The 27,764-nt window shown below is 54.7% G+C and overlaps 1 protein-coding gene across 1 annotated transcript; it reads left to right on the forward strand.

Moving 5' to 3' along the window:
* Positions 1-5,325: 5,325 nt before the first annotated feature.
* Positions 5,326-27,764, forward strand: SSUH2 (ssu-2 homolog). Its single transcript, XM_045530456.1, has 17 exons — positions 5,326-5,582; positions 6,671-6,722; positions 10,139-10,240; positions 12,160-12,250; positions 13,004-13,021; positions 14,014-14,181; positions 14,585-14,743; positions 15,103-15,184; positions 16,124-16,253; positions 17,140-17,200; positions 18,255-18,379; positions 19,418-19,480; positions 21,051-21,136; positions 22,464-22,556; positions 23,081-23,186; positions 24,873-24,980; positions 27,332-27,764. Exons 1-17 carry the CDS (start codon positions 5,326-5,328, stop codon positions 27,476-27,478), a joined length of 1,848 nt encoding a protein of 615 aa, XP_045386412.1. The 3' UTR covers positions 27,479-27,764.

Genomic DNA, 27,764 nt, shown 5'->3' on the forward strand with positions numbered 1-27,764 from the left:
AAGCAGACCCGAGGGGGGATCTGTGTGTGGGAAGGTAGGTGGGGGTGCTCTGGGGTGGAGTCCTGCGGGGGAGCAGCAGCAGCAGGATCGCATGCAGGGGGGAGTTGGTCACCCTGCAGGCACCAGGAAGGCCCCAGCCCGGCCCGGGAAGCCCTTCAGAGCTGCTCTGTGTTGAGGCGAAGAGCCTGCATCGGCCAGTCACGTGGGCAAGGCAGCTCCCTCGGGCCCAGGGACTCGGCCAGGAGCCAGAGAATGAGTGTCTTGTCCTCGGGGGCCGGGGAGGACAGGCCAGCGCTCACTAAAACAGCCCATGGGGAAGGTGACCAGGCCCTTACAGGATGGTGGCAGGCCGGGGTCTATTAAGGGAGTTGGTGAGTTTGGGGTTCCCTGGAGAGTCAGGACTGGTGGGATCCAGGAACTGCGACATGTCCAGGGTCCAGGTTAAGTTTTGTCTCATGTTCCATAATTCCCCAGCTGGGTTTCGGGAAGTAAGACAGCGCACTCTCGAGCCTGCCGGGAGGGTCTGAGCCGTGCCGAGGTGGCGAGCGAAGGGGCACAGAGGCCTGGAGGTGAGGGAGGGAAGCCAAGAGCAGCAGACCAGGGTGACAAAGTGGATTAGTGCATCGGTGAGCACTCCTCAGAAACTTCCAGAAAGACTTGGGGATGCTGAAGTATGGCTTTGCTGTTGCAGAGGAAACAGGTTCAGGCTACTATCATCTGGCTGGGAAAGGGAAGGGGGCCGGGTGACCCTCCTGAAGGCCAAGGGCCTGCGGGCATCAGAGTTTCACAACTTCCCTCACTGTTTTTGTCCAGTCGATTGGGTGGCCACACTCACGTGGGCCGGGCCAGTTTCCAGCTAGGCCAGTGAAAGCCACGGTACTCTCTTTTCCCCCAGCTTCGTACAGCAACACCTAGGAATGCACAGAATTGTTCATAGTCTACATTAGGGCCTTGGCGCCAACTTGCTTGCATTCTGGCTCTGCCACACTGGAGCTGTGTGACCTTGGGTAAGTCACTCAGCCTCTCTGAGCCCTTGTTTCCTCATCTGCAAAGAGAACCATATCTCCCTTCTGGGGTTGTTGTGAAGGTTTAGGTGAGAGAGCGTCCATGAACGCTTCTCCCTTCATCCCTGGCACTTGGGAGGCAGTCCTCTGTCGGTGCAGTGGGAAGCCCATGACTGGGCCCGAGGGCATGTGCCAGTTTCCCTGGCTCCAGACAGAGGAGGGTGCTTGGGCACAGCGTTCCAGCAACCTCCTCCCACTTGGACAAGTTTCTTATTTGTGCCAAGGCCATTCTCCTCCACTCCATCCTTGATTCCTGCCATGGGCACCACTGGCCTCCATCCACCAGCTGCAGATAAGCCAACAACAATGTTATCGTGGCTGCCGGGCCTCTGGGGCAGAATTCCTTTGTCGGCACCTTGGCTCCCATGGGGGCTCTGGGTGGCAATGGGTTTAGATGGGCCGAGTAGATGCACAGGGAGCAGAGAGTGAGAGCTCTGCAGATGGTGGGGTGAGACCTTCACCCAGAGAGAGGGAGGTGGACTGGGAACCAGCACCCCCACGTGTCTGTGTGGACGGGGTGGTGCCGCACCAGGAGTTAGGAGGCTGCAGCCGGGCTTCTTGCTGTGTGATCCTGGGCAAGTCACTCAACCTCTTTGCGCCTTTCAAAAATGCCTGTCGAGTGGAGATAAGTAACATTTTGCAAACTGTGCAGTGCTATATAAACAGAAAATAAGTGTCGGTGACGACATGGAGAGAGTAGAACCATTGTGCACTGTTGGTGGGAACGTAAAATGCCACAGTCTCTGTGAAAAACAGGATGGAGGGTCCTCAAAATACTAAACATAGTATGACCATATGGCCCAGCAATTCCACTTTTGTGTGTGTATCCAAAAGAATTCAAAGCAGGGTCTTGAAGAGACATTTGCACTTCCGTGTTCATAGCAGCACCAGTCCCAACAGCCAAAAGGTGCAAGTAACTCAAGTGCCCATCACCAGAGGAACGGATTAACAAAATGTGGTCTATCCATACAATGGATATCATTCAGCCATAACAAGGGAGGGAATTCTGACACCTGCTACAACATGGATGAACCTTGAGGACATTATGCTACGTGAAACAAGCCACTCACAAAAGGACAAATACTGTAGGATTCACTTATATGAGGTACCTAGAGCAGTCAGACTCCTAGAGACAAAAAGAAGAATGGTGGTTTCCGGGGGCTGGGGGGAGGCAGGGAGGTTTTGCTCAAGGGTCATGGAATTCCAGTTTTGCAACATGGAAAGAGTTCTGCAGATGGATGGTGGCGATGGTTGTACAATAGTGTAAGTGTTCTTAATGCCCCTGAAGTGTACACTTAAACATGGTTAAGATGGTAAATGTATGTATATTTTATTGCAAAAAAAAATGTGCTTGTATAACCATGACCACCACCACCTTCGTGGAAACAACTTGCCTTGACTGGAATGAGCCTTTCTGCTTGCCTACATGTAAAGCCAATGTCTGAATCCTGAGTAACTGAAAGTTATGGGTGAATTCTTGACGTCATCAATGTATCAGATAGTTACACTGGCACTCTGGGGTCGGAAAAAGAGAGGAGACACAGAATCGATGGCATCTTTATCTGAATGTCCTAGGATTGCTCAAATTGAAGCTGTCGCCAACTGAGATAACATTTAGGAAAATGCTTTGTGACTGTAAAAGGGCCCAATCCAAAGGAAGGAAACTCTACTCTTAATGCAATGTCATAAGCCGTCTTCATCTGAGCCCAAGAAAGTCCCCTCTGTAAAGGGGAAAAAAATCTAAGACAGATAGTGGGTTAAGCTCATTAAGCTTCTATTGGTTGTATCTTGAAGGGACCCTTTTAAGAAATAAAAAGTTAGGTTGCTGGATTGTGATGAACTGGTTCCCTAAGACAGTGGTTTTTAAAATATAAACCACTTGAGTTGAAATCACCTGGCGGGATTGTAAAAAAAAAAAATCCACAACCCAAGGTTTCCCCTCAGACATACTTAATCGGGATTTTTGGAGATGGAGCCAGGGAATTGGTATTATGGACAGACCCTGGTGTCTCCTGTTCACTGACTGAGGAACACGAGCCCAGGGCCAGCCTGAGGGAATTAATTAGGGAACCCGGGACACACACAGTGTTCATCTTAGGGAGAAGAAACAGCCACAAGGGGGCTGAGGTTTAGTCCCAGGGAGGAGGCCAGCAGGGGCTGACTCTTGTTGGGGGGCTCAGGCAAGAGCTGAACGGTAGCTTCCTCCTCTGAGACCAAAAAAATAATCAGACCAGGCACTGTTCAAAGTTCTGCCCGTGGGAAGGGTTTCCCTTCGCCAGTGTCCTTCAGGAATGTTCCAGAAAGGGGCTGTAGTGCTGCAGCATCCACTTTTGGGCTTTGAACCCAGTTTACCCTGACCCTGATGCCATAAGCTGTTATGTTCTGCTTCTGTGCACTCTGATCAGCAAGCTTCTACTTCAGTACGCTTGAGAGGGCCAAATGCAACGGACGGAAACTCTACTCACCGGACAGACCCTCTCCTTGTTAAGTTGGAATGATCTCCATCCGGGAGCAGCTCTCCACAGCTGCTCCCTGTGCCTGCTCACAGGATAGGTGTCCTGCCTCCTCCCCGGACAGCACTCGAAATACTTGAAGACAACTGTTGAGCCGTCCTTCTAGGCATCCCCTCACTGCCACATTCAGCTGCAATCACACACTGTGGTTTCTGGACTCCCCTCTAGAGCTCTGCCCCACCCTAATGCTTCCCGCAGCCATGACATACTGCCAAGCCCGAGACACTAACCCGTGAGATTTCATAGACTTTATTTCCAAGAATAAACAAGGTTCCCAGACGGCAACCGATGGATGGAGTTAGCTCTTGGACAGCTGTGTGAGTTCGACACTGTTCCATGAGCACTTAGCGTGTGCAGGACACGGTTCACATCGTGCACTGCCCTTGGAGGACCAGGTCAGGAAGAGCTCTCGGGGGCCCTCCTCACCCGCAGAGGCAAAACGGTTGGAAGATGCTTGGCACAGAGTCGGTGCCTCTCTTCCCCCCCCCCCACCCCCTTTGATACCAGCAGGAGGTGGGGACCAGTATTGGCCTCCTACTGGCCCGAATCCTAGAATTAATGGTGCTTATTTCCACTGCCACCGTGAATGCCAGGTGTTGACGGGGGCACTATTTGCCCCAAGTCACTCGGGCATGCCGTGCAGACAGCATTTCTGTACTGATGCCTAAGCTAGATTCGAAAGCTCTAGCAGTTGGTTTGTTCACCTTCCAAGCATTTTTAAGAGCTATTCATTAATTTGCCACTATGTGATCTAACTCGTGTGTGGCAAAGGACTGTCATTCCTGCTGGTCAGCACCCATGGGTCCCTCAGGTACAGCTCATGGCTGTCTGCACTTTTGCAGCCTCTAGACTTCTGGTTCGTGTAGCACATTGTTCTCGTTCACATTCTGTCCCTTCTATTTGCCATTTAAGTCATTTCCTATGGTTGTTTCTGAAATGCTGAGGAAGGTTTTCCGTAAGCATATAATGCTGATTAAAAAGTATTCAAGATGTGGCCGGGTGCAGTGGCTCACACCTGTAATCCTAGCACTCTGGGAGGCCAAGGCAGGTGGACCATTTGAGCTCAAGAGTTCGGGACCAGCCTGAGCAAGAGTGAGACCCCATCTCTACTAAAAATATAGAAAGAAATTAGCTGTACAACTAAAAATATATAGAAACAATAAGTTGGGCACAGTGGCAGATGCCTGTAGTCCTAGCTACTCGGGAGGCTGAGGCAGAAGGATTGCTTGAGAAAAAAAAAAAAACAAGTATTCAAGATGAAATAGTGGTATATTGTTTTAGTTAAAGCCACAAGTATTCTATCACTGATCAGTCTACCTATCCATTTATCAGCTGTCACGTTTAGGCTTAACCACACACATGAGAACACACACAGGCAGATGCAGGTGTGGACGCACACAGAGGCATGCACATACACGATAATCCCGTTACCTCCCGATACCAGGGGAACAATTCTGCAAGGACTTAAAATCATTGCTTGATGTATAAAGGTATCCAAAGACTACATTCCTTCCTCAGGATCATGGTCTTTCTCATGTACACACAGTAATGAAACTTACATAACTCTCGAGTTTTAAGAAATTCAGTGCCCCTACCAACCGTAGAAACCTATGTGCGGGGATTGAGCCGTCTGACCGTATCCGAGAAGCATTTGTGATGTTACTGCTGCTGCTTTTGTGATTGCACTGGCATTCACGGTGGGCAGTGCGTGATGAGGGTGACGGTGAGAGAGAGAACAAAGGCACGTTATGGAGCAGCTGGGAGCCATCCCCGTGCTCAGTGTGGCTGTCCGTGAGCTTCAGAACAACGACAAAATCTTCCAGGTGCGACCCCTGGTGAATGCACACCCGTCTTCATTGCGGAGTGTCCTGGCACATCGCACGGGCATTGCTGGGCTGGGCAGGCCGAGGCAGGGGCAGCTGCATTGCCCTGTGGAGCAAGGCCGCCCCCCAGACAGCCCCAGGCCCGGCTGTGGAGGAGTCATTGCCAAGGATGCCGTGGCGGCGTGGGACCAGCTCACAGGCTCTCTGCCTCCCCTGCCCGGGGGACACAGCTCCAAGTGTCCATTGTTCAGGGTTATCTAGAGGAGAGGGATGATCTTCCAAGGGTTGGGGTTGAATGAGTTCCGAGCTCCAATGCAAAAGGCTTAGGAAAAGGCTTTTTAAAAATTCACAGATGTTTCACGGGGGTGGGGCTGGTCTGGAGACAGCAGCGGCCTCGCAGCCTGGATGGGGAGCCAGCCCTCTCCACGCCGTGCTGCGTGGCTCTGGGGCATCGCCTGGCAATCCCAGCCTCGATTCCTCCCCAGGGAGGCGAGGAGGCTAGTGGTGCCCAAGACTTCAGAGGTCCCACTCACCCGAGCATCTGTATCTCCTCTCCTCCCGGGGGGGGAACCTCCTCGTGTTTATTGAAGGTGTCTGTACGCTCCTGTCCCCCACGATCCTTAGGAGTCTGCCTCCACAGCGGGGCCAAGCAGCACAGCGGCCGAGCACTCTGACTTGGGAGTCAGAGCAGTGAGGGTTTGAATCCCAGCTCAGAAAAATGTGCCTCTGGTACAGGGCTGCCGTGAGGACACAGGTAGCTAGGAGCACCCACAGAGCGTGGCAGTGAAGGCCCCTGTGAGGAGCAGCTCCGGGGGCCCTGTGGGCTGGGCAGGAGCAGCTGCTGCCCGGACACCCTGGATGTTTGCCTCCCTTGTATTCAAATCGGGTAACAATGGACCTGCCGTTCTGGGAGGGGCCTGAGCGTGGTCCCCTCAGCTCCTGGTGGCCTGAGCCCACTGGAAAGGCAGACGCCTCCTTGGCCGCACGTCTGGACCATGGACAGGGATCCGAGCGGAGACGGCAGTAAGTAGACCCGCAGAGGCGGCGTGGGGCGCCCGCTGCCACCAGCCCCACCTGCGGTCCCGGCCGGGAGCGTGGCTTCCTTCCTTCCCCTGGCTCGCGAGGCCGTGTGCAGCCTGCGGCTCTTCTCCCGTCAAGTGCCTCTGGACGATGGGGACGGGAGGTAGAAAATGAGATGAGACTTGTCCCCCTACCACTGTGACATCGGCCAAGCCTCACATTCCTTTTCCTTCTTTTCTCTGGTTGACAGCGGCCCCCATGCCCAGCCAGATGTAAGTAAGGGTGACCAGCAGGATTCTCAAGTCAGTCAAATTGGGTTCAGTTCTTAGACGAGGTGAACTTTGCAGAAAGGTCGTGAAAAATCTTTACTCCTGCTCTTCTCTAGCGGACAGCTGGCGCGTTCACTACCAGCCCGGTGACCCCGGCCTGCCACCGTGAGGACAGAAATACAATGGAATCTCAGGGCTATTTAAGGATGCAAAGAAGGAAGTGGTATTTTTGGTAGAAATGTGCTATGTTTTACTAAGGAAGTTTTTGATCCGGAATTTGAAGCGGGCGGTGCAGTGGGGTGGAAAGTGCTCTAGACGGGGAACTGGGAGGCCAGGGTTCAAGCGCTGGCTCGCTGGGCATTGGCTCTGTGACCTTGGGCAAGTCACTGAAATTCTCTGAGCATCGATTTTCCCACCTACAAAAGGAAGTTGGGTCAGGAGTTCTTAATTCGAGGACCAGGAGGGTGTGGGCAAAATGTCATGTGAATGTGCTTTTTGAGGGGTGTGGAGAGGGGACTACAGCTTTCTTCTGAATCCCAGAGAGGCCTGTGACACTAACACATCTTCACAGCCACTCGAGTTGGTGACCTCGAAGGATTTTTGTATGTAAACCCTTTATTGTCTTTAATGTTGGTATCTCAAAGCTTTACATTTTAGACCTAAAGTAGAATAGAAAATAGAATATAAAATTAACCTTTGCTAATCTTAGCTCAGTTTAAATTTAGTTGGAATCCTTTTTCATACTGAGGTGGAAGACATTTTAGTTCCCCTTAGCAGCAGTGGACTCGGTCAGATCTGGATTCGAATCCAAGCTCGGCCTCGTAATTGCTGGGTGACTTTGTTCAAGTCATTTAACCTCGCTGAGCTTCATTTCATGAGCCCTTCATGAAAAAAGGGCTGGTGTCATCTTGCAGGATTGGTCAAGGATTCACTGGACATAAAGTGCTAATACATTCCCCCGCCCAGGGTGGGCAGGGAGCGAATATCGACTCTAGGAAATGATGGGATTGTGTCCCCAGAGCTTAAGAGTGAACGCTATTAATGGCAAATGCTGTCTCCTGTGAGGTTTCTGTGTGGGCCTCATGCCTTTGGTAAGCAGGGTGAGGCCAGGGTGAGCTGACCTGGGTGCCCTTGCAAGTCTGAAAGCCCTGACTAGGTCACAGGGTCACCCCGAGTGCTGGTTTCAAATATGATGGACCTCAGTTCAGCACTTGGCGTGTACTGCAAGGTATGGAGCAGAAAGGTTTTTAGAAATTCAGTTGATGAAATCTGAAACCGGGTAGATCTTTTTCCCCAAGTGTCAGAAAGGGAAGCTGCTACGGGACTTACATAATTTAAATGGGCCTTTTCAGGTGAGAGGTGGTTGCCTATTTCTTCCGATTGAGTTACCCCTCCCGGGCAGTAAAGCACTCTGCCTTCAGTTTTCAGGTCTACTATGTGGGTGGCTTCAGGAACAGAAAACTCTCTTCCAGTGATACATGTTTGGAGCAAAGTAGGCATGGACAGGGACGTGCTGGGACGTGGCACCCGTGGGCAAGTCCCCCTGCAGGTCAGGGCAGCATTTCCCAGCCTTGGCTAGAACATCTTCAGTGGGGGGCTGGTCCCCTTCTGTAGCTGGGACTGTCCAGAATTCTTTCTCACATTGAATTGATATGCCTCTCCCTGGAGCTCCTACTTTTTGGTCTTGATGCCAGGCCCCAAGTTTACTCAGAATGTGTCTGTTCCCTATTTAAAATAAGAGCCCTTCAAAGCCTTTTCTTCTCTAGCTTAACCAGATCCTGTTTCTTCAACAGTCCCAGATATGTGATTTCAATGACTCTTCTCTTAGAGTGCAATGTCCTAGCACAGAGCAGAAGAGGAAAAATCCCCTCCTTTATTCTGTATACCGTATCTCTTGTAATGTAACTTCTTTTATTGCAGACTGAAACCCCTCGCAGAAATGGTGAGCAAGAGCCTCTCCAAGTAAGATGGGCTATAAGTAGAAAGCCTGGTAATTTTAGGAGGGGGCTGCTCTGATCCATGACTATAGACAGAGGTTGCACCTCCTTCCTCCTGGGAATTGGTCCCTGCAGAGGGGGAGCAGGGTGGAGTCACGGTGAGAGCCCTGATCTGAGGCCACGCCACCATCACCATCCATGACCCTGTGCTGAGGAGCTGGGACTCTGCCCGGGGTACCCAGGCCAGCTCTGCCCCCACAACCCTTATGCATCCGAGTGCCCCTGCCCCCGGGTCTGAGTCGGAGATCTGAGGCTAGATTTGAGGCTGTCATGGAAACTCAGGAAAGGTGCTGGACTTCTTGGCAAGAGCCCGGCTGCCAGAAGCCATGGTGACTGCCCGTGGGGCCTCAGTGTTTTTCACACATCCCTTGGGGTGGAGGCGCAGCCACCGGGAGTCCAGCCTTCGTGGCTAGGCCAGCCCTGGCCTCCCTTGTGGGGCCATCTTTCCTGCAGGCAGCCGCGTTTCTGGAAGGGGATAGTGGGTCCAGTAACCCCCCAATGGAAAGACACAGCATCTGCTCTGGGGAGTGTGTAAGAGATGAAAGCGTGAATGAAGCTGTATTACAGCTTAGAGAGGGTCCCAAGGCTCTCCCGAATCAGTCTCCAGAGCCCTCTCTTAGCCCTTGTCCCATGTGCTCCTCTCCGTGACTGTGTGCCCTAAACCCTATTTGTAGGGGGAGGAAATCAAGGCCCTAAAAGGTTAAGTGATCTCCCCCTCCCCGAAACTACATGATAGGCCAGGTGCTTTGTGCTGTGCTCATGGCCGGGAAAATGAGGATGGATGAAACATTGCCTTGCCTTCAGGATGCTGCAAGTCTGGTGGGAGAAGCAGACCCCAAATGGGCTTTTTACAAATAGTTCTTATAAAGCCACTTGTCCAAAGCAATAGTAGAAAGTGCAACAGAGAACTAAGGGCCGCAGAGCCGGGGGCCACATCCAGGCAGGCGCTGGAGGTGGTGAGGTCTGGCCGGTCAGGCCGGGGGTTCCGCAGGGGTGCCTGGGGCAGGAACAGCCGGGGAAGGGCTGGGAGAGATGGCACGGCGTGTGTGTGTGTGTGTGTGTGTGTGTGTGTGTGTGTGTGTGTGTGAGCGAGCGTGAATGCAAATATCAGTGTCACCAAGTCGCAAGGCACCTCTGGAAAGGCAGTGATGGCTTAGAAAGCCCAGCTCCCGTGGCCCTGACTTGGCGTGACGGCCATTTCTACAAAGCATGAACTTCACATTCCAAGTAACTGAAAAAGAATTACAAATAATAATCCCTAATGGAAAATAAAAACTGCAGTATTTGCTGTACTCTCTCTTGACGCAGCAGGGAGCCTACATAACTTCTAACTTCTCCCAAGTCTTCTTCCCCCGCTTCTCTTGATGTTGGTCTCACCCACGGTGGGCATTTGCTCCCCTAAATGTTCTCTCAGTGGCCCCCACCCCTAAGCACCCGCGCTTCTCTCTTCAGGCCTTGCAGGCCTATCTCTCCCCTCCCCTTTCTGCCCTGCTCTTTGATCCTCCACCCCTCCTGCAGTTAGCTGCCTTCCCTTCCCCCACCCTGGTCTGCAGGGTGTCCAGGGCTTTTCCCTGGCCTGTGGGCAGACGTGGGAATCCTTTCTTCCTGTCCCATGGGTCAGGGCCAGGTAATGCAGGGATTATCTGCCAAGTTCAGCAGTTTGGCTTTAGTGAGTAATAGTGAGCCACTGCAGGCTTTAGGGGAAGGGGTGTTTCCTGGTCCTGCTAGGAAGGCCTTTAAACAGTGCAGCCAATTATATACTTGTTTGTTCTTCTTGGCAAAACAGAACTTTTTTCTTTTCTTTGTCTTATGATTACCTGAATATCTCCCTCTCTCTGTCTCTCTTTAAAGTGTTTTCACTTATAATAAAATATACATAACATAACATTTATCATCGTAACCATTTTTAAGTGTACAGTTCAGTGGTATTGTTGTGCAACCATCACCACCATCTATCTCCAAAACTCCTTTCACCTTGCAAAACTGAAACTCTGTGCCCATTTAGCCACAATTCCCCATCCTCCTGTCCCCCAGTCCCTGGCAGCCACCACTCGACTTTCTGTCCCTGTGAACTTGGCAGCCTGAATCTCACTCCCACTGTCTTAAGTACAATTCGGATCACAAGGCATTTATGCGCGTCGACTGTACGCCCACCCTGTGAGGTGGTTGTGCACCTCACACTTACACGTGCCTATTGTTTGCCTGCTCTTTGTCAGGGTGTATCAGAGGGAGGGGGCCCTGTCCAAGCAGCTCTCACACCTGTGGAAGGAGACAAGACGTGAAACAAATAATGTAAGGTGGCGCTGGGAGCCACTCGAGCACACTCAGGGCTTTTAAGATTATCTGGAATCAGGGGCAGAGGACTTGGATTCCTTTTATCCTCTGAAGTCAGGGCAATGACGTTGTAAAAGGAGAAAGTTAAAGGAGTTATCCATTAATTATGCCTTTCTCCCTAACGAAAATTCCTTTCTATGCAAAAGAAAAATAGCACGGGCTGGCGAGCGAAACACTACCTCTGTAACGCTCGCAGAGTTTTCTCAACAACCCCTGGATGCTGTCTGCACAGAGCCGTCGGGCGTTCAGCCTGGCAGAAAGGTCGCTGGCTTGGAGTCGGGATCCCAGATCTAAGTACTATTTCTATCTCTGCTATGAATGTGTGAGCTAGTTGCCCAAAATCACATCTTTGAGCCTCTGAAATGAGGAAAACTGCTTATGAAGTGCAAAGGAGACCCTGCCCACAGCTTCCCTTCTTGAGCCGCAGGACACAGTGTGTGTGTTGGGGGGTGGGGGGGGCCCAGCTGGACAATTGCCCCGAAACTCAGCCCCAGCACCATGGGAACACTGACGCGGCTGGTGGCCCCTTCTGAGCACCCCATGCTGGGTGTCACACAATGCCTAGTGACGTCCACATTCCCTGTTGTGTGCCCATCGAGGTCTGCACAGGAAATGACGCGTCCTCCTGTAGTTCAGCCAGGAGTCCTTTATTTTTGTGCATAACATAATGGTGAGATTAATTTAGCTCTGACGAACTGCGACTACCCCAAGAGGTCAGGGTGGCTCCCGGCTGATGGATGGAGCTCTGAGTTTCCCACCTCTCATTCTTCTCCTCTTCCTGCCCCTTTTGTGTGATTTCCAGCAGGACATTGCAGCCACATGCCATTTCCCTGTCCTCCCCTCGAGGGGAGGATGCCCAGCAGACCTGAGGCTTCTGGGTGGGCAGGAACCCTCCCAGGGGACAGGGCTGTGACGGTCTTTCTTTCTATGCTTGACATTTTCACTGTTGTCTCCTGGTTTAAAGCAGCACAAAGAAAGAGGGAGACCCACCCTCCTCAGGCCCGGGGCACTGACTGAGATTAGGACTGTGAGCATCGTCTCACTAGGTGGCCCTAGCATCATCCGCCCCATCTCACAGACGGGGCAGGTGAGCTCTGCATGGATGTGTCACTAGTGTGGTGTCGTGTCTTATATGGCAGAAAGCCCGGGCCCGGGGTGACATGTCAGAGCCCATGTTCCTAACCTCTCTGCCTCTGGGATCTGACTCCAGTGACGATGTGGCAGAACCAGGTGCTCACGAAGGCCGGTTTTCCTGCTGAGAAAGGCCCTCTTTACATCTGTGAAACTGCTCTTTGCCCCCCTCTGTAGGTTTTCCGCAATGAGAAAAAACCTTAGAGATGTAGATAATGTTTCTTATTGTCAGAGGACAGGATGCTCCTAATTTGGGGGGTGGATAGTGAGGTGTTGTTCATTTGTCTTAATGAACCTCCTCCTCCCTCTGCCATTCTTGGCCGTGTACTTCAGGCAACAGCTCAGCTCTGAGCTTGGTCTTTAATTCTAATAATGGGGCTCACAGGAACGGCAGAGGCCATGCCTGGGGCCTGGCCCCAGAAAGGCCCTGACCTCAGCCTCCACCCTTCGACCCCCCAAACCCATCCCCACAGGGGAGTCTAAATGAACCCACAGGGATGGGCCAAATCTGACCCACTGCCTGTTTTCATAAATACGGTTGCATTGCAACAAAGCCACACTTACTCAGTTGTGTACTGTCTGCTTTCACGACAACGGCTGACTTGAGTAATTGAGACAGAGGTTGTGTGGCCTGCAAGGTCTGAATATTAACTACCTGGCTCTTTACACAAAATGGTCACCAACCCCTGGGGCCCTGGTGGCTCAGATAGCTTTCAATGCTAATAAACCCATAAAAGTAGAACAATACTGAGGACCAAGATATTAATAACAGTTCCAGATAAATCATCTTGTTGGAGCTCTGGGTAGTGTCACTCTGCATCTATCCCGGGGCTCTTGCCTGATTCCCGACAGAGCAGTTTGTGCACGAAGGTGGGTTTTCCTGCTCAGAAAGGCCCTTTCCGTATCTACGGACCTTCGCTTAGCCTTCCTGTGCAGGTTTTCTGCAAGGAGAAAGAAACCTTGGCAAGGGGATAATATTTCTTACTGTTGGAGGACAAGGACATTCCTAATTTGGGGGGTGGTAGAGAGGGGTTCATCTGGGTTAGTGACAGCCCCTCTCCTCCGCCGTTCTCCTCCGCGTGGTTCAGGGTGTCACCTTGCTCAGCGCCGACGTGTCACTCCCAGGGCAGCCTGGCTGGCTGTCATCTAGAGCGAGCCCTGCTTGTTCTGGCCGTCCACTTTACTGAACGTGGCGGGGCTCTGTGGAGGAGAAGGGCTTCGGGCTACAATTGGTGCCCCCGCCTCCCACCAAACATGGTCTACACGACGGGCTGGGTCAGCTGGACGTCTGACCCGGGCAGAAGGGCTCCCCTTCCACTGAGCATCACTGCCACCATTTAAAGTCAACTTCCTGTGACCGACTTGGCCACTAGACAGAGCCAAGGGCCTCTTGTCCCCCAGCACGAGGGCCCAGTGTCCTGCTCTGACTCCATGGCTGTGTGACCGAGGAGTACTGGAGTGACCTCTCTGTGCCCCATGTGCCTCCTGTCAAGTGGGGGCAGAAGTCCTGCCTTCCACACCCCCAAGTGGGGGGGGGCGAGGCGACAGTGTGGGAAGGTGCTTCCGGGGCTAGTTCTCACACCCTGCGTCCCTCCCGGGGCCTCGGGCCACCTGCGTCTCTGTCACACCTGCCAGGCAGCCTGAGGTTTTAGAGACAGATTGTATCCTGAATGATTTTTTTCACGGGTTTCACCTCATGGAAAGTACAGGCGGTCCCCGACTTATGACGGGGTTACTTCCCGATAAACCAGTCGCAAGTGGGAAATGTCACGAGCGGAAAGTGCATTTAGCACAGGGAACCTGCAGAGCGGCACAGCTGGCCTGGCCGGCCGTTAGCTCAGAGCACGCTCGTTCGCCTGCAGCTGGGCAAACCCCCGACACGGGGCACTTGGAGTGGCAGCTGTTTGCCGTCGTGGTCCCGTGGCTGACGGCTGCCCGGCACCCCGAGACTGAGAGCGCACCGTACTGCACCTCCCTAGCCCGGGAAAAGACCAAAATTCAGATTTTGAAGTTCGGCCTCTACAGAATGTGTATTGCTTTGGTGCCATTGTAAAGCTGAAAGCCCCGGGTCGGATCATACTTAGTAGGGTCTGTCTGTCCTGGGAGAGAACGTGGACCTTGGAGCCAGACAAGCCTGGTCCGAATCCAGCCCCGCCCGCCACCTGCTGGCGGCATGATCTTGGGTGAGCCACAACCTTTCTGAGCCTCAGTTTCCTCGCTGGTGGAACGGGGGTAGGGCTAGTGTGTCGTTTGGGTCACCCGAGACCCAAATGGGAGCTGCCGTTCGTCACGTTCTCCTCATGGTGGCATTTCTGCTGCTACTGCAGCCCCGCTGCCCGCCTCGCGGGGTGCCCTGTGTCCCAGGGTGGCAGAGGGAGCCTGGCTGAGCTAAACCGCGGGGCTCTTTGTGACACACCCACCCGCATTTTTAAGCTTCCCCTGGCGTCGCCATCAACCCCGCCCCCAGGCTCAGGGCTGCCTGTCTCCCTGCAGGTGCCGCCGGCCTCAGGCTTGAGCCTGAGGGTCCTCTGGCGCCCCCCGCTGAGCTCCCGGAGCCGCTGCCCAGCTACGACCGGCTTCTTCAAGGGGACAGTAAGTCCACGGGGTCTTGGTTCCTGGGGCCTCTTGCTGTGGCCCTGGCCGGTTGGCGGGGATGTCTCTGGAAAGGCCAGCGCGGAGGTAGCCCCCCTTTCCCTTGGGGGGCCCGGGGAAGCCCTCGTCCCGGCGGGTGGGAAGGGGGAGGGACGGGCATAGGCCCTGTGCCGTGGACATTCCGTGACCACCACTGTGTCCATCTAGGACCTGAACGATGCTGGTCTTGGGACCCCACTCTTTCTGCTTCCATGCATGCCCCGCGTCCCTGTCTTCCCTCACCTGCTCTTCCTCACAGCCAGTCGCTCTTCCCTCCCTCCAGCCGGGCGTCTGGCCCCTGACCCTCCCCTTCTCCCCAGGACAGCGGATATTCTTCCCGCCTTCGGAGGCCCCGGGGAGGCCCCGGGAGCAAAGGTCCTGGTCCTCGGTCCTGGAGCACAGGTGAGCCTCAGGTCGTGCTTTGATGCGCCCCACCTGGATTCCTGTGTGTCCCTGCTGCCCCACGAGAGCCCTCCTCGGGGATCTCGGCCCTGACAGTGCCTTGAGGGGACCCTCTTCATCCCAGACCCACTGGGCCAGCTTCTCAGGACGGGGCCTGGGAATCCACGGGACGGGGCCTGGGAGTCCACATCTTACCAAGCTCTTTCGGGTTGTTTGGCTGCAAAGCCCAGCTGAAAACCACGGTCTAGATCAGGGGTTACGAACGCCAGCTGGAGACGCTGGGTGAGTGAGCCGTGTTGGGGCTGTCAGGGCCGCCCTGGGGAAGTGTGAGAAGATGCCAGGAGCAGAGGACACCTTCCTGCCGGGGGCGTTGGGGTGGGAGGGCTTCGCCAAAGAGGCGGCATGGCCCCAGGGAAGAGGCGTACCCCGGAGGGCGAGGTGTCCAGAGACAGGGCTGAGGCAGGCCCGTCTGCCTTCCCGTGTCTGCAGTGAGTCCCCGTGGGCGCCACTGTGGGCCGTGGGCCAGCTCTCGGCTGGGGTCTCCTCGTGTTGCTCACGGCTCTTCTGGCCACGGTCATGTCCCCTAGGGCAGGGCCGCATCTAGCCTGGGTCTGCCTCTTTTTAACTGAGTGACATCCTCTGTGGACCTCAGTTTTCCTCAACTGTAAAATGTATAATTCATCTTTAAGTTTTGTAGATTTTTCTGAATTTCAAAATTCTATCACTACCCTTCTCCTAAGTTCCACACTTCAGCCAAAGTGGTTTTGCTGTTCTCTGGGAAGACCTGCCACTTTCTCAGCCTGGGCACCCGTCCGCCCGGTTCCCTGTGCCGGAGATGCCCTCTCCAGCTGGACTCGTGGGGGCCTTGCCACTGCTGTGGCCTCCGTGTCCCACCTGCACAGCGAGGAGCCCCACACCGCTCTGCTCTGTCCCCAGCAGGATCCCCGTGGTGACGGAGGAGGTGGCCCGCCAAGCCCTGCTCAGCTTCGTGAACTCGAAATGCTGCTACGGCAGCACAGCGGCCGGCAGCCTCGTGATCCGGGAGCTGCGGCAGCAGACGCTCTGCAGGGTACGGGGCCTGGGGCTGCGGGCCGGGCCGCTCGCGTGATGGGAGCCGGGGAGGGAGTCCGGGGCGGGGTGTGCACGGGGGTGATGCTGCGTGCGTTCCCTCTGCGCCTCCGCCGTCTGTAGCTGTGAGTAGCGGCAAAAAGAATAAGCATCGTCCATCACCCCTGACAAGCGCGACTGCCAGGCATGGAGCGCATTACACACGTGCCCTGTCCAAGCCTCAGAGCCACGCTACACGGCAGTGGTATCATCACCAGTTCACAGAGGAGGAGTTGGAGTATGGGGAGACAAAGTTACTTGCCCAAGAACATGCAGCCAGCAGTGACAGAGCTGGGGTGCAGGCTCAGGCTTGCTAGCCCCAAAGCCTGTGTGCTCAGGCCACCCTGCCACAAGGGATGCCTGCTGCCTCCCCCAAATCGCATCCGTGCAAGGTACCCACCTCACGGCAGGCTCTTCTGTCTGCTGCTCTGACGGGCAGAGGGGCAGCTTTTACGCTCACATGTTCTAGTGTCGCTGACACAGCCGTCCTCTGCTGAGCACACGGTCACAGAAATCACACGAGCTTCTCAGGTCGTGGTTAGAGCAGGGAGCTGGAGGAAGAGGCCACTGTGTGGCTGTGTGACCTTGGGCAAGCCAATTGACCTCTCTGAGCCTCCATTTCCTCACGTGTAAAAGGAGCCGAGGGATGGCCAAGATCCCTTCCCATTCTGTGGCTCTGTGGATGAGGAGCAAGAAGAGGACCTTCACACCAGGCAGAGAAGGCCCTCCCCTGCCTGGGAACTCCAGTTTCCCCCCACCCCTGGCGGGGGACGGGGCTCCATCTCTTTGCAGAATGCTGTTTTCACAGCGCGCCTGACTGTGAATGGGCTGGCGTTTTTCCCCTTTAGTATCGACTAGAGACCTTCAGCGAATCCAGGATAAGCGAGTGGACGTTTCAACCCTTTACTAGTAAGTGAGTTGTCTGAAACCAGTTTAATTGGGGGCAAATAAGGTGGGAAAATATCAGGACTTGGCGGAGCCCCGGTTTCCCCACCCGCTGTGAAATGAGAGGGTGGACTTTGCTGTCAGGGATTTTGTGATCTTGGTAAGTGCTTCCTGCCTGGGAAGCGGTTTGCAGGAGGTCCCGAAAAAGCCTGGCATTTGCCTTTGGCTACAGGCTGGTGCTGCCGCCGAGGGCCAGACTGCAAAGCAGCATGTGTGCCTGGGCATCTGCCCACGCCACCCCGTGCCACCTCCAGCACCCCAAGTCTCTAGACCCCGTGCTCCCACTCTCCTTGTCGTCCCACCTTCTGCTGAAGCCCACGGAGGCCCAAGTCTGTCTGGGAAGCCCTGTGTCCTACCTGTTTTCTCTGTGGGACCACTCTGGTTCATTCTTCCAAGTCCCAGCTCATGGGTCACCTCTTTCATGAAGCCCTTCAGGATTTCTCCTCCCACTGCCCCCTGCCCAGCAGGAGGGGTCAGTCTTCTGAGGTCTCAGGGCCCTTTACGCATCTCTTGTCCAAAGCACTTAGCATATCCCGTCCCATCTTACTGTGACTGCGTGCTGTGGAGGAGAAAGAGGAAGAGAGGATGGGATGGGGAAGGGGATGGTGATGATAACGATTGTAGTTCTTGATTATTGACTCCTCAGTATGTGCCAGCCCGTGTGCTAAGCATTTTATACACATTCTTCTATTTAATTTTCACTACCATCCTATACAGTAGGTGCCACCTTTACCCTAATTTTAGAGATAAGAGAATTGAAGCTCAGAAAGGTTAAGTAACTTATCTGGAGTCACACAGTTGGGAAGTAGAAGAGCCAGGTGTCAAACCCAGGTCTCCCCAACTCTAACGCTTGGGTACTTAATCACAGACTTCAAAGGAACCTTTGTCTACCCATCCCAGTAGCCCCAGGATCTAGACTAATGGCTGGCACCAAGCGAAGGTGAATAATTTGCTGAATAAATGAAAGTGTATTGCTGCTGGACTTTGTTGTTTTTATGATCATCCCTTTCTGTGTCAGACCACGCAGTGGATGGGCCACAGAGAGGTGCCTTCCCCAGCCTCTGGGACATCAAGGTCCAGGTCCCCCCAATGTTTCAGGAAGACACCAGAAAGTTCCAAGTCCCTCACTCCTCATCAGTCAAGGTAATGTGATCATCGGCGTATTTGCCTTTCTCTCTGAGCTGGTTTCCCAGGCGCTGCAAACTCCTCCAACTTTACCTTTTTAGAAAGGAAACCCCAAATCCAGGCTGGGGGTTCATTTCTTGGTTATCAATTAACATAACTTAAGAAAACCGAGTGTATGCAATGCAGTCCCATACAAAATCCTGAGCAAATTAGGGAGTATTCACATAGTAAAATGATCGTCCCACTTACAAAACTGTCACCAGCTGTAAATAGTGAGCAGGTGTGTTCACAGACCATCTGAGTGTGCCTTTCGTCTTTATTTTTTGCCTGACAGTAAACAACTGGGGTGCTGAAGGAAATTGACGTAAAATAGTTAAACACCGTTGAGATTTTGTATGGAAGTCAGCAGGGAAGCAGAATTTGACTTCCATCCTGTCGTACGGAAATATAATCATGGCATGGAGTGAGGGGAACCTACGGGGTCACAAACGCATGACTGAGATACCTCGTCCTGTGTTCTCATCTCATTGCTGCCTTGGTTTCACTTTGACTTTAGGGATGTAATTTTACTCTATGATTTTTCATAGAGTTACAAGATGAAGAGGACTTTGAGAGGTCAAGAAAGTGTTCCATTCTTTTTCCGAGGGTGGAAAATCGATTTTAAGTCAGTGGTTAAATTCTAGTAGTTAGCTCATTGCCTTTCACGACGATGCTATCCATTTTTATGACTTCTGTTCCCCAAGACCACGTGAGCTACCTCATTGGCAAATGCCATCAGCCTTTGTGGGCTAGCCTGGCAGGAAACTGTGGAGCGTTAGTTAGGATGTGGGGCTCCCAGGACGCCCCTCCCCTTCTTAGCATGCAGGACAGGCTGGGAATGGTGGCATGACCTCCTTAGCGAGGCATTCCAGCCTTCTGGAATGGGAAGGGCTGTTCCTCGTGCCATCTTCCTATCCTGGTCCTGACCGCTGTATCTCTGTTTGAGACGGTGACACTGTGTGTGTGGGAGAGGTGGCACTTGGGAAACTGGGTCCAAGGGGAACATTTCACTTTCAGGAATGCCACAAATGCCACGGGCGTGGGCGGTACAAGTGCAGCGGCTGCCATGGGGCGGGCGTGGTGAGTCATGTGTGGGCCATTGGTGAGTAAGTGAGGGTGTGGGGGGAGACACGGGGGCGGAGGGCTGGGCTGGGGGCCTGGGGCTTCCTGCACTGACAGTGTCATCTCCAGCAAGTCATCCTCCCTTTCTGGGCCTCCATTTTCCCATCTGTAAAATGGGAAATTTGGATTGGGTGGTCTCCAGTGACCCTTTCACTTGGATGGCATGATTTTACTTTTTCTCTCCTTTCCTCATCCATCTGCCAACATTCATTGAGCACCTACTTGGTGCTGGGCCCTGTAAGAGGACTAAGGCCTTGGGTCCTTCCCATCAGGGACTCCGTGTCTGTGGGGGAAACCGACATGTGACCCCATGTGAAGTACAGGGTGATGGGTGCTGAGAAGTGAAGTCTGGAAGCCTTTGAGAGACACGATAGACAGGGCCCTTGTTAGTTTCCTAGGGAGTCCAAAGCCGAGGAGTGAGCAGGGTCGGTTCTTCCAGAGTCTCTGAGAAATCAACCATCCCATGCCTCTCTCCCGGCCGCTGGCCACCGCTGGCAGGCCTTGAGTTCCTTGGCTTGTGGCTGTGTCACTCCAATCGCTGCCTCTGTTGTCACAGGTCCTTCTTACAAGGACACCAGTCACCGGATTCAGGGCCTACCCTACTCTGCATGAGGTCACACAACCTCATCTTAACTAATTACGTCTGCAAAGACTACGTCCAAATGAGCTCACATTTGGGGTTCCAGTGGACTTGAATTTGGGGGGAACGCTGTTCATTCCAGTACGGGGCCCTCAGCAGACAGCCAGGCTTTCGTGGCATTAGTTTTCTTTTTAAAAACCTTCAGGGCTACTGACCGTCCCGGGGAGCAAGATCAAACTCTTCATGTGTTCTCTGCTCCCCCGCTTTGAGCCTAGTCCTTTGGACATGCACTGGCCACTCTAAACTGTCTTCATCCATCCTTCTCCCCACTGGTGGCCCTTCATATGGGGGTATGCTTCTCCATGTCCCCCACCCACTCCTGCACCCTCCCTGGGTCCAGCTTCTCTCTCTCCTCCCGGGTCCCCACTCCTGCCACCTGCCTCCTGTGGCTTTCCCCGGGCCCCTCCCTGTGGTCTTCCCTGTTCCTCCCCCACCCCTGCTGCCCGCACCCCTTTTCTCTTCCCCCCGGGCTTTCCCTGGAATGTCTCCGGAGCCACCCTGAGCCAACAGGCAGCACAGCCTGGGCCACCTCTGGGGCCATTCCCATAAAAGGAGCTCCCTGTCTCCAGCACCAGGGGCCTGGGCAGCTGCTCCTCTCCCAGCTCCCTCCGGATGATTGGCGGGGCGGGTCTCAGAGGTCGTGAGGAGTCAGAGAGGAGGCAGGAGAGGCTAACAGCGGTCTGAGGACGCGGAGTCTTTGAAATTTACAACTGGAAGAGTCCAAACATACCCCCACATGCAACCCTCCCATTTTACAGATGAAGGGGCTGAGGCCCAGGGGGAGGAAGTGCCAAGGTCACCAGGCTGAGATTTGAACCAGGTCTGGGGATGCCCTTGGCCTCCCCTCCTGGGAGGCCAGCGGGGGCTGAGGCTGCGATGTGTCCGCAGGTGAGGTGCCCGTCCTGCAGCGGAGCCAAGCGCAAAGCCAAGCAGTCCCGGAGGTGCCAGCTGTGCGCAGGGTCCGGCAGGCGGAGGTAGGGCGGGTCTCCCCGGCACGCAGTGAGGGCTCTCGCTTACTGGTTGTCTGACTTTCCACCGTCTGCCCATCTGGAAGCCAAGCAGGACCTGCCCGTCTGTCACCGCCGTGCCCTAGAGCTGTGTGCACAGTGGTGCTCTGTGATTATTTGTAGAGTGGGTGAGCTTTTCTCAGGGCATTTCTGGATAAGACTGGAACTCATCAAGCAATAGAGGGTCCGGTGTGAGGACGGAGGTGCTGCAGGGAGGGAGGGGGGATGGGTTACCTTCCCGCCTACATGATGGGAAGTGAATATAGAAAACCTCCAAAGGCGAGATTTTTGAGGATCGAGTCCTGGACAAACTCCTATTTGTAATTCATAGTGGGGAGTGAATGGAGGCAGAGTCAAGAAAAGTTGGTTGATTGACTAAGCAATCAACGAAGTTCCATCTCTGCTCACAGCGCTTTGCAAACGGAGGGGGGGCCATTGCATTTTGTAAATCATGTCCTTGAATGTATTTATGAATCTTTACGGGAAACAGAAAACCGTGGGGAGTGAAAATATTCAAAGTTGGGTTGGTTAATGATACTTCTGCCTCATGAAAGCCCAGGCCATCCTTCTGACAAGCCAGACGGAGAAGCTTTGGTACCTTCCACCATGGTTGGTAAAGAGGGTCTTTGGGTTGGAAAGAAACTCATTTTTCTTACATTTGCAAATGAAAAGAATCCAGTCTAAGTTGGCTTTGGCAAAAAAGTAAATGTACAGGGCCAGGTAATGATAAAGTCTAGGGGTACATTTCTGGGATGGCTTTAGGCCAAGCTGGATCCAGATGCTTAAACAATGTCACCAGGGATCTGTCTTTATCCCTCACTCTGCTTTCTTTGTGTTGGCTTCATTCTTGGGTGGTCCCCTGTAGTGGCAGAGGGGACCACCTGCAGCTCCAGGCTTAGGAACCCAAGATGCCCCTTTTCCTGATAGTTCCAACAAACATCCTGGGGTGGATCTCATGGCACTCACCTGGGTCATGTGCCCATCTTTGTATCAGCCATCGTGGCCAGGGAGATGGAATAAGATGATTGGCCAGGCCAAAGTCCCAGGCTGGGCACAGAAGGGCTGGGGGCAAGCCCAAGAGCCATGTGGGCTGAGTGGGGCGAGGGTGGTCCCCAAAGGGATATCGAGGCACTGCCACCAGGAGAGAGAGGACTAGATAGATAGATGGTGGCAAGGTAGAACCAGTTCAGGCCCACCAGGCCCACCTCCATGAAGAAGGATTTGGGGGTGGGACGTCCAGACGCCACTGGGGCCCTGGGACTGATCTGGGGGTGCTGACTATGTGTCCTCGCAGGTGCAGCACGTGCTCAGGGAGGGGGAACAAGACCTGCGCCACCTGCAAGGGGGAGAAGAAACTGTTGCACTTCATCCAGCTAGTCATCATGTGGTACGTGGCCTGTGGGGGTGGCAGGGCCACGTGGCCGGGGCCGGTTTCTGCAGAGAAACTCTGCATGGTCGGGGCTTTCACGGTGCAGGGACCTGCCGGCACCTGGAAGGGGGAGCCTTCCCTGGGAAGCGGAGTGTGGGGCGGTGGGACTCTGACAGGCTTCAGAACAGACAGAGCTGAGTTCCCAGTCCGACGTCACCACGGCCCAGGGCAGCAGCCACAGCCCAGCCGAGCAGTCCCGCGCAGGGACAGAGCGCGGCATCCTGCCGCACCCCTGTGTCAGTGGGGCTCCCCGCGGGGCGGGTCCCCCTGCCAACGGGGCACTGCACAGGCAAGGATGGGGTAACAGCACCGCGCCGCCAGGGTCCGCACCAGCGTCCCGTCACAGACGAGGAGGCTGAGGCTCAGAGAAGCTGCAGAACATTCCCAAGCTCTTACTGGTAGCAATTCAAGCCCCGAGCCCGGGTGTGTCTGATTCCAAGGCCTTGTCCTCAACCCGCAACCCTGTGTCCTGTCACTGGCAGGAAGAACAGCCTGTTCGAGTTTGTGTCTGAGCACCAGCCCGACTGCCCCGGGGAGCTCCTCGCCAAAGCCAGAGGGGAAAACCTCTTTACGGATGAAAACTCCACGGTAAGGAGGGCTTCGTGTGTGGGGACGACGGAAGCTGGGTTCCTCCTCCCCTCCGGTGGGCCCGGGCCTCCGGATGTGTGTGGGGCCCGTGTCCTTTGCAAGGACGGGCTGGGTAGGAGCAGAGCTGCCCGGCAGGGGAGAGGCTGCGGGGACCCCCCTGAACTGCACGTACTCAGCCCTCCGTCCTCCCACCTGCCATTCTTCCTCCCACCTGCTCGCCGTTCCTCCTGCTTCCTTCTCTTCCCTCACTCCCCGTCCCTTCCACGAACTTGAGAGCCCCCTCCCATAGCAGGCTCTGCCCTAGGCCCTGGGGACACTCCTGCAAATAAGAAATAACCCTGCCCTCCAGGTCTTACGTCTTACAGGGATGGGGTGAGAGTGGGCATTTGCACCACCGTGTCAGAAGGCAATTAGGGTCACTGAAAACACTCAGACGGGCCAAGGGGCAGGAAGGGGTGGAGGTGTCGTTCTGGCAGGTGGCAGGGAAGGCTCTGTGGAAGTGATGTCGGGCAGAAACCTGGAGGCAGGGCAGTGGGGGAGTGGCCCCCAGGGGACAGCTGGGCAGAGACTGAGGACCCGCAGAGGGCAGTGAGCGGAGGGCATTTCAGACACGAGAGGGGCTGGCAGCCAGACGAGACAGCGCTGCGGGCCAGGTGTCGAATAAAGCTTTATCGGCACACAGCCCCGCACACTCGTTTGCACTTTGTCTGTGGCCACTTTGCTGCTGCTGGGCCAGAGCGGAGGAAAGACCAAGTCCACGGCCACAAAGGCTAAAATGTTGACTATCAGTATCTGGCCCTGTGCAGAAAAGGCCCCGGACTGTGGGGAGCGGCGCTCAGCCTCCGCTCCTCGCCCCACAAACCAGCTTCCCAAAGGCTCCCTCAGGCCTCCTGCTCTAGGAAGCCCCGTGCCCACCCCCCGCCCTGTGCTCAGCCCTGCCCAGGGCCCGTCCTCAGGCTGTCACCGGTGGCTGGTGGCTCTGTGAGCTGGCCTGCCTGGCGGTGAGCTCTGACAGGGCAGGGTGCGTCGGCAGTCACCTGCCCACCCTCGGCGCCCACAGCGCTCCTGGCCCAGGTGATGCTCAGCAAAGGCTCTCGGCGGGGGAGGGGGCTGCAGTTCCGCAGTTAGGGGAAGTGCTTGGCTGTAATGTGTGGAGGGTTTCAACTGTGGCAGGAAGGGATGTGGGGGTGTGGGGGACTGATTGGACGCCCTCACGCTTGGACTTTGTGTTAGGCTGACTGCGAGCACTTGGGTGTGTTTGTGGTTCATTCTGTATCCGCAGCTCACAGACAGGGCCTGGCACGTAGTGGGCAGGTTGAGTGTTTGCATGAGACACGAATCTGGGTTCCTGTCCAGGTGTAGACCTCCGAGTCCACGCTGACGTGGACCACACCTGCCGTGGCCACTGCCGTGGGCCCACCCTTAGCACAAGGCCCTGCACACAGTAGGCCCGCAGCCTGGGCTTGCTGCAGGGGAAGGGGTGCTCTCTCTCACTGCAGCCTCCTCTTTGTGTTGGATCCCGGGGACTGTAACCTGGGTCTGCAGAGGTCAAACGAGTCCCACCAGCTGGCTGTGTGGCTTGGGGGCCCTTCCCTCTCAGGGGCCCCTTCTGTGGCTGGCTGGCTCCGGCTCAGTGACTTCCACGGCTCCAGCGTGGCAGCGAGGTGCCTGCATCTCTCCCCGCAGGTGTACCCCATTGTGGACTTCCCCCTGCGGGACATCTCTCTGGCCTCCCAGAGGGGCATCGCGGAGCACAGCGCCGCCCTGGCCTCCCGCGCTCGCATCCTGCGGCAGGTGAGCCGGGGCGGGGCTGGGCGCAGGGGCTGCCCACCCTGCGGGACTGGCTGGGCTGGTGGGAGGTGAGGCTGCCGCCTGGCATCTAGAGAAAGCCAGCCCTTCTCTCTGCCTGGGGGCTCTTCCCTGAGAATGTCAGGGGAAGGAGGAGGAAGAGGAGGAAGCAGGAAGGGCTGGGACCAACCGGAGGCCAGCGTGGCCAGAGGCCAGAGGGCAGAGCAGTGCGGGCCGCAGAGCTAGTGGGACACAGGCCACCACGGGAAGAGGTCTGGATTGTATTCTGAGAGGGACAAGAAGCTGCTGCAGGGTGTGGCACGCATGTGGCGGAGGGTGATTTTAACTCTAACTCCCTGGTATTCAGGTAGGGGACGATCGAGAGTCGGGGTCACAGCCTGGCTGAACCCAGCGTCCTGCTGTTCACGCGGGACACCCCCAGACCCCACCCAAACTCTCCTGGCTCCTGTGTTTCGGCCGCTGCATTCCGAGAGCCACAAGGTGGCGCTGGTGCCCGCCGGGTCCCCAGCCGGCCCTGCCCTGCCGCAGCTCTGTGCCAGGGAGGCCCCAGCCGGTCTTGCAGCTGAGCCTTGCAGCCTGGGCTCAGATCCCGGGCCAGCTCCTCCCCCTCTTCAAGGCCAGTTCCTCACCTGTGAAAAGGAGACACTAAAGCCCGGCAGAGGGTTTTGCAAGGAGGGGATAATTTGCTTGAAGTGCTTGGCACCTGGAGCACAAAATGCCCCTTCCTTCTGTCCTTTGCAATGAGCGGTCCCTTTCTCTCTGCACGTCCTCCCTATTTGCAGGAGAGGGAAGGATACATTTTATCTAAATTAACACGGACCATCTTGGAGCTGGACGGCAGCTTATTAACAGAAATCACGCAGCGCAGACACCAAACTTAAATGCCCGCCAGGCCCAGGTGGCAATGAGGGTGGGAGAGCCCCTCATCCAAGACGCCACCACTCAGTTGGTGCAGGCACAGGGCCCGGAGTTTCCAGACCTCCTGAAGTCTAGATTTTTATGTGAAACCTTCCACTTTTGCAATAATGCTACCAAAATGTTTTAAAAGCTAAGAATGCCATGTGGGCTGACAAGCCTGCTTTGGCCGGAGGGCCGCCGTTGGCTTCCCCTGGTCTAATCCAAACTCATAGGACTTTTCCCAAAAATCCGAGGAAGCCCAGAGAGTGGATGTAATTTGCCCAAGGTTACACAGTCTGTAAGTGGAAGAGCCCAGGAATTCGACTCCAAGTCGAATGTTATTCATTGCGTTTCAAGACGTACATGGGACTCTGAAAACTAGGCTGGGCTTGCAGGGTATCATTGGCAGCGGGATTTAGGGCCCTTTCCACTGGGCCAGACCCACGGGTGCACTCTACTCACCAGGCCAGCACTGGCTGCACAGCTCTGGCAGTCACTCGTGGCTCTGGGCCCTCCTTTCCTTTCCACGGACCTCGATGTCCTCGTCTGTAAAGTGAGGGGGGTTGGGTCTTGTCTTGGTCTGGGCTCTGCAGAAGCAGACCTGGGACGAGAACTTGAGAGCATGAAATTTATTAGGGAAGGGACCCCAGGAGAAACCAGTAAGGAGTCGGTGGGGGGAGAGGAAGAAGCCAAGCAAGGGTCCAAGTGCAGGTACCGTCCCAGCGTCTGTCTGGGCCCAGGGAAGTTCTGAGCTTAAACCCTAAAGCACACCTCAGTGTCCGCGTGGGGGCAGGGGCGCTGGGCTTTTGTTATTCCACACGGTGCAGTCGCTGGGTGTGGCCTCCCGCACTTGTAAAAGGGAGGGAACCCGTGACAAAGACTTCTCTCAAAGTAAAGTTGATACACAGTAATGGTGGTGGTGGTGGAGGGGACTGAGAAAATAGCCCCACACAGCCCACCGAACTTTGAAATTTCTTTGGGCCCAATGTTTTATTTTAAAAATTAAATTCAAATTTTATAAACCACTCCCTCATATCTCCATGGTTGTTTTAATATAAAAATATGTTAAGTGACTTTTTTCTCCACCTTCTCCCAGCATCCCATCTAAAAATTAATGCTACTAGATGTCACACTTGGCTTGTGGCTTCACATATACCCCGGGACTCCCCTGGGAATGCCTATACCCACTTGGTGAAACCTAGAATCAGACTTTGGCTAAAGATGAGAAGTTGCTTTTGGCCAGAGCATAGGTATGTGAAGGAGCATAGTAGAAAATACATCTAGAAAGGCAGATCGGAGCCAAATTGTGCAGGTCCTAGAATGCCAACTCCAGAGCATGAACTTCAGCCCCCAGGCAGTAGGGAGCTACTGAATGTTCTTGAGCAGGCAAGTGACTTGAACAGAACACTGAGATTTTACTTGGCTATTTGTTTCCTCAGCGCCAGACCATTGAGCTGATCCCCCTCACAGAAGTTCATTACTGGTACCAAGGAAAGAGTTCTGTCTACTACATCTATGGCACCGACCACCAGGTGTATGTGGTCGACTACCCTGAGCGCTACTGCTGCGGCTGCACCATCATCTGACACAGCACAGCTGTCCCCAGAGCCCGCCATTCCCATTTGCCGAGGAGGACAACGGACCGTCTTGGAGTTCATTCATAGTTGGCTACACTGGACAATCCTATGCAAACCCTGGCATGTCCTTCCAGAAAAATCAGCTATTGTCTGTCAAGCTGCAACTCCCGTGGAGCCCCTCTTGGTGGAAACCGTCACTCATGTTTAACCTACAAGAATTCAACTGCACACGTGCCTGTAGGACACACACAGGAGAGAAATAAACAGTAAGGGCTTTGCCTGTGGCCTGCAAGCT

Source organism: Lemur catta, chromosome 18 (assembly GCF_020740605.2).
Source record: "Lemur catta isolate mLemCat1 chromosome 18, mLemCat1.pri, whole genome shotgun sequence".
Taxonomy (NCBI): Eukaryota; Metazoa; Chordata; class Mammalia; order Primates; family Lemuridae; genus Lemur; species Lemur catta.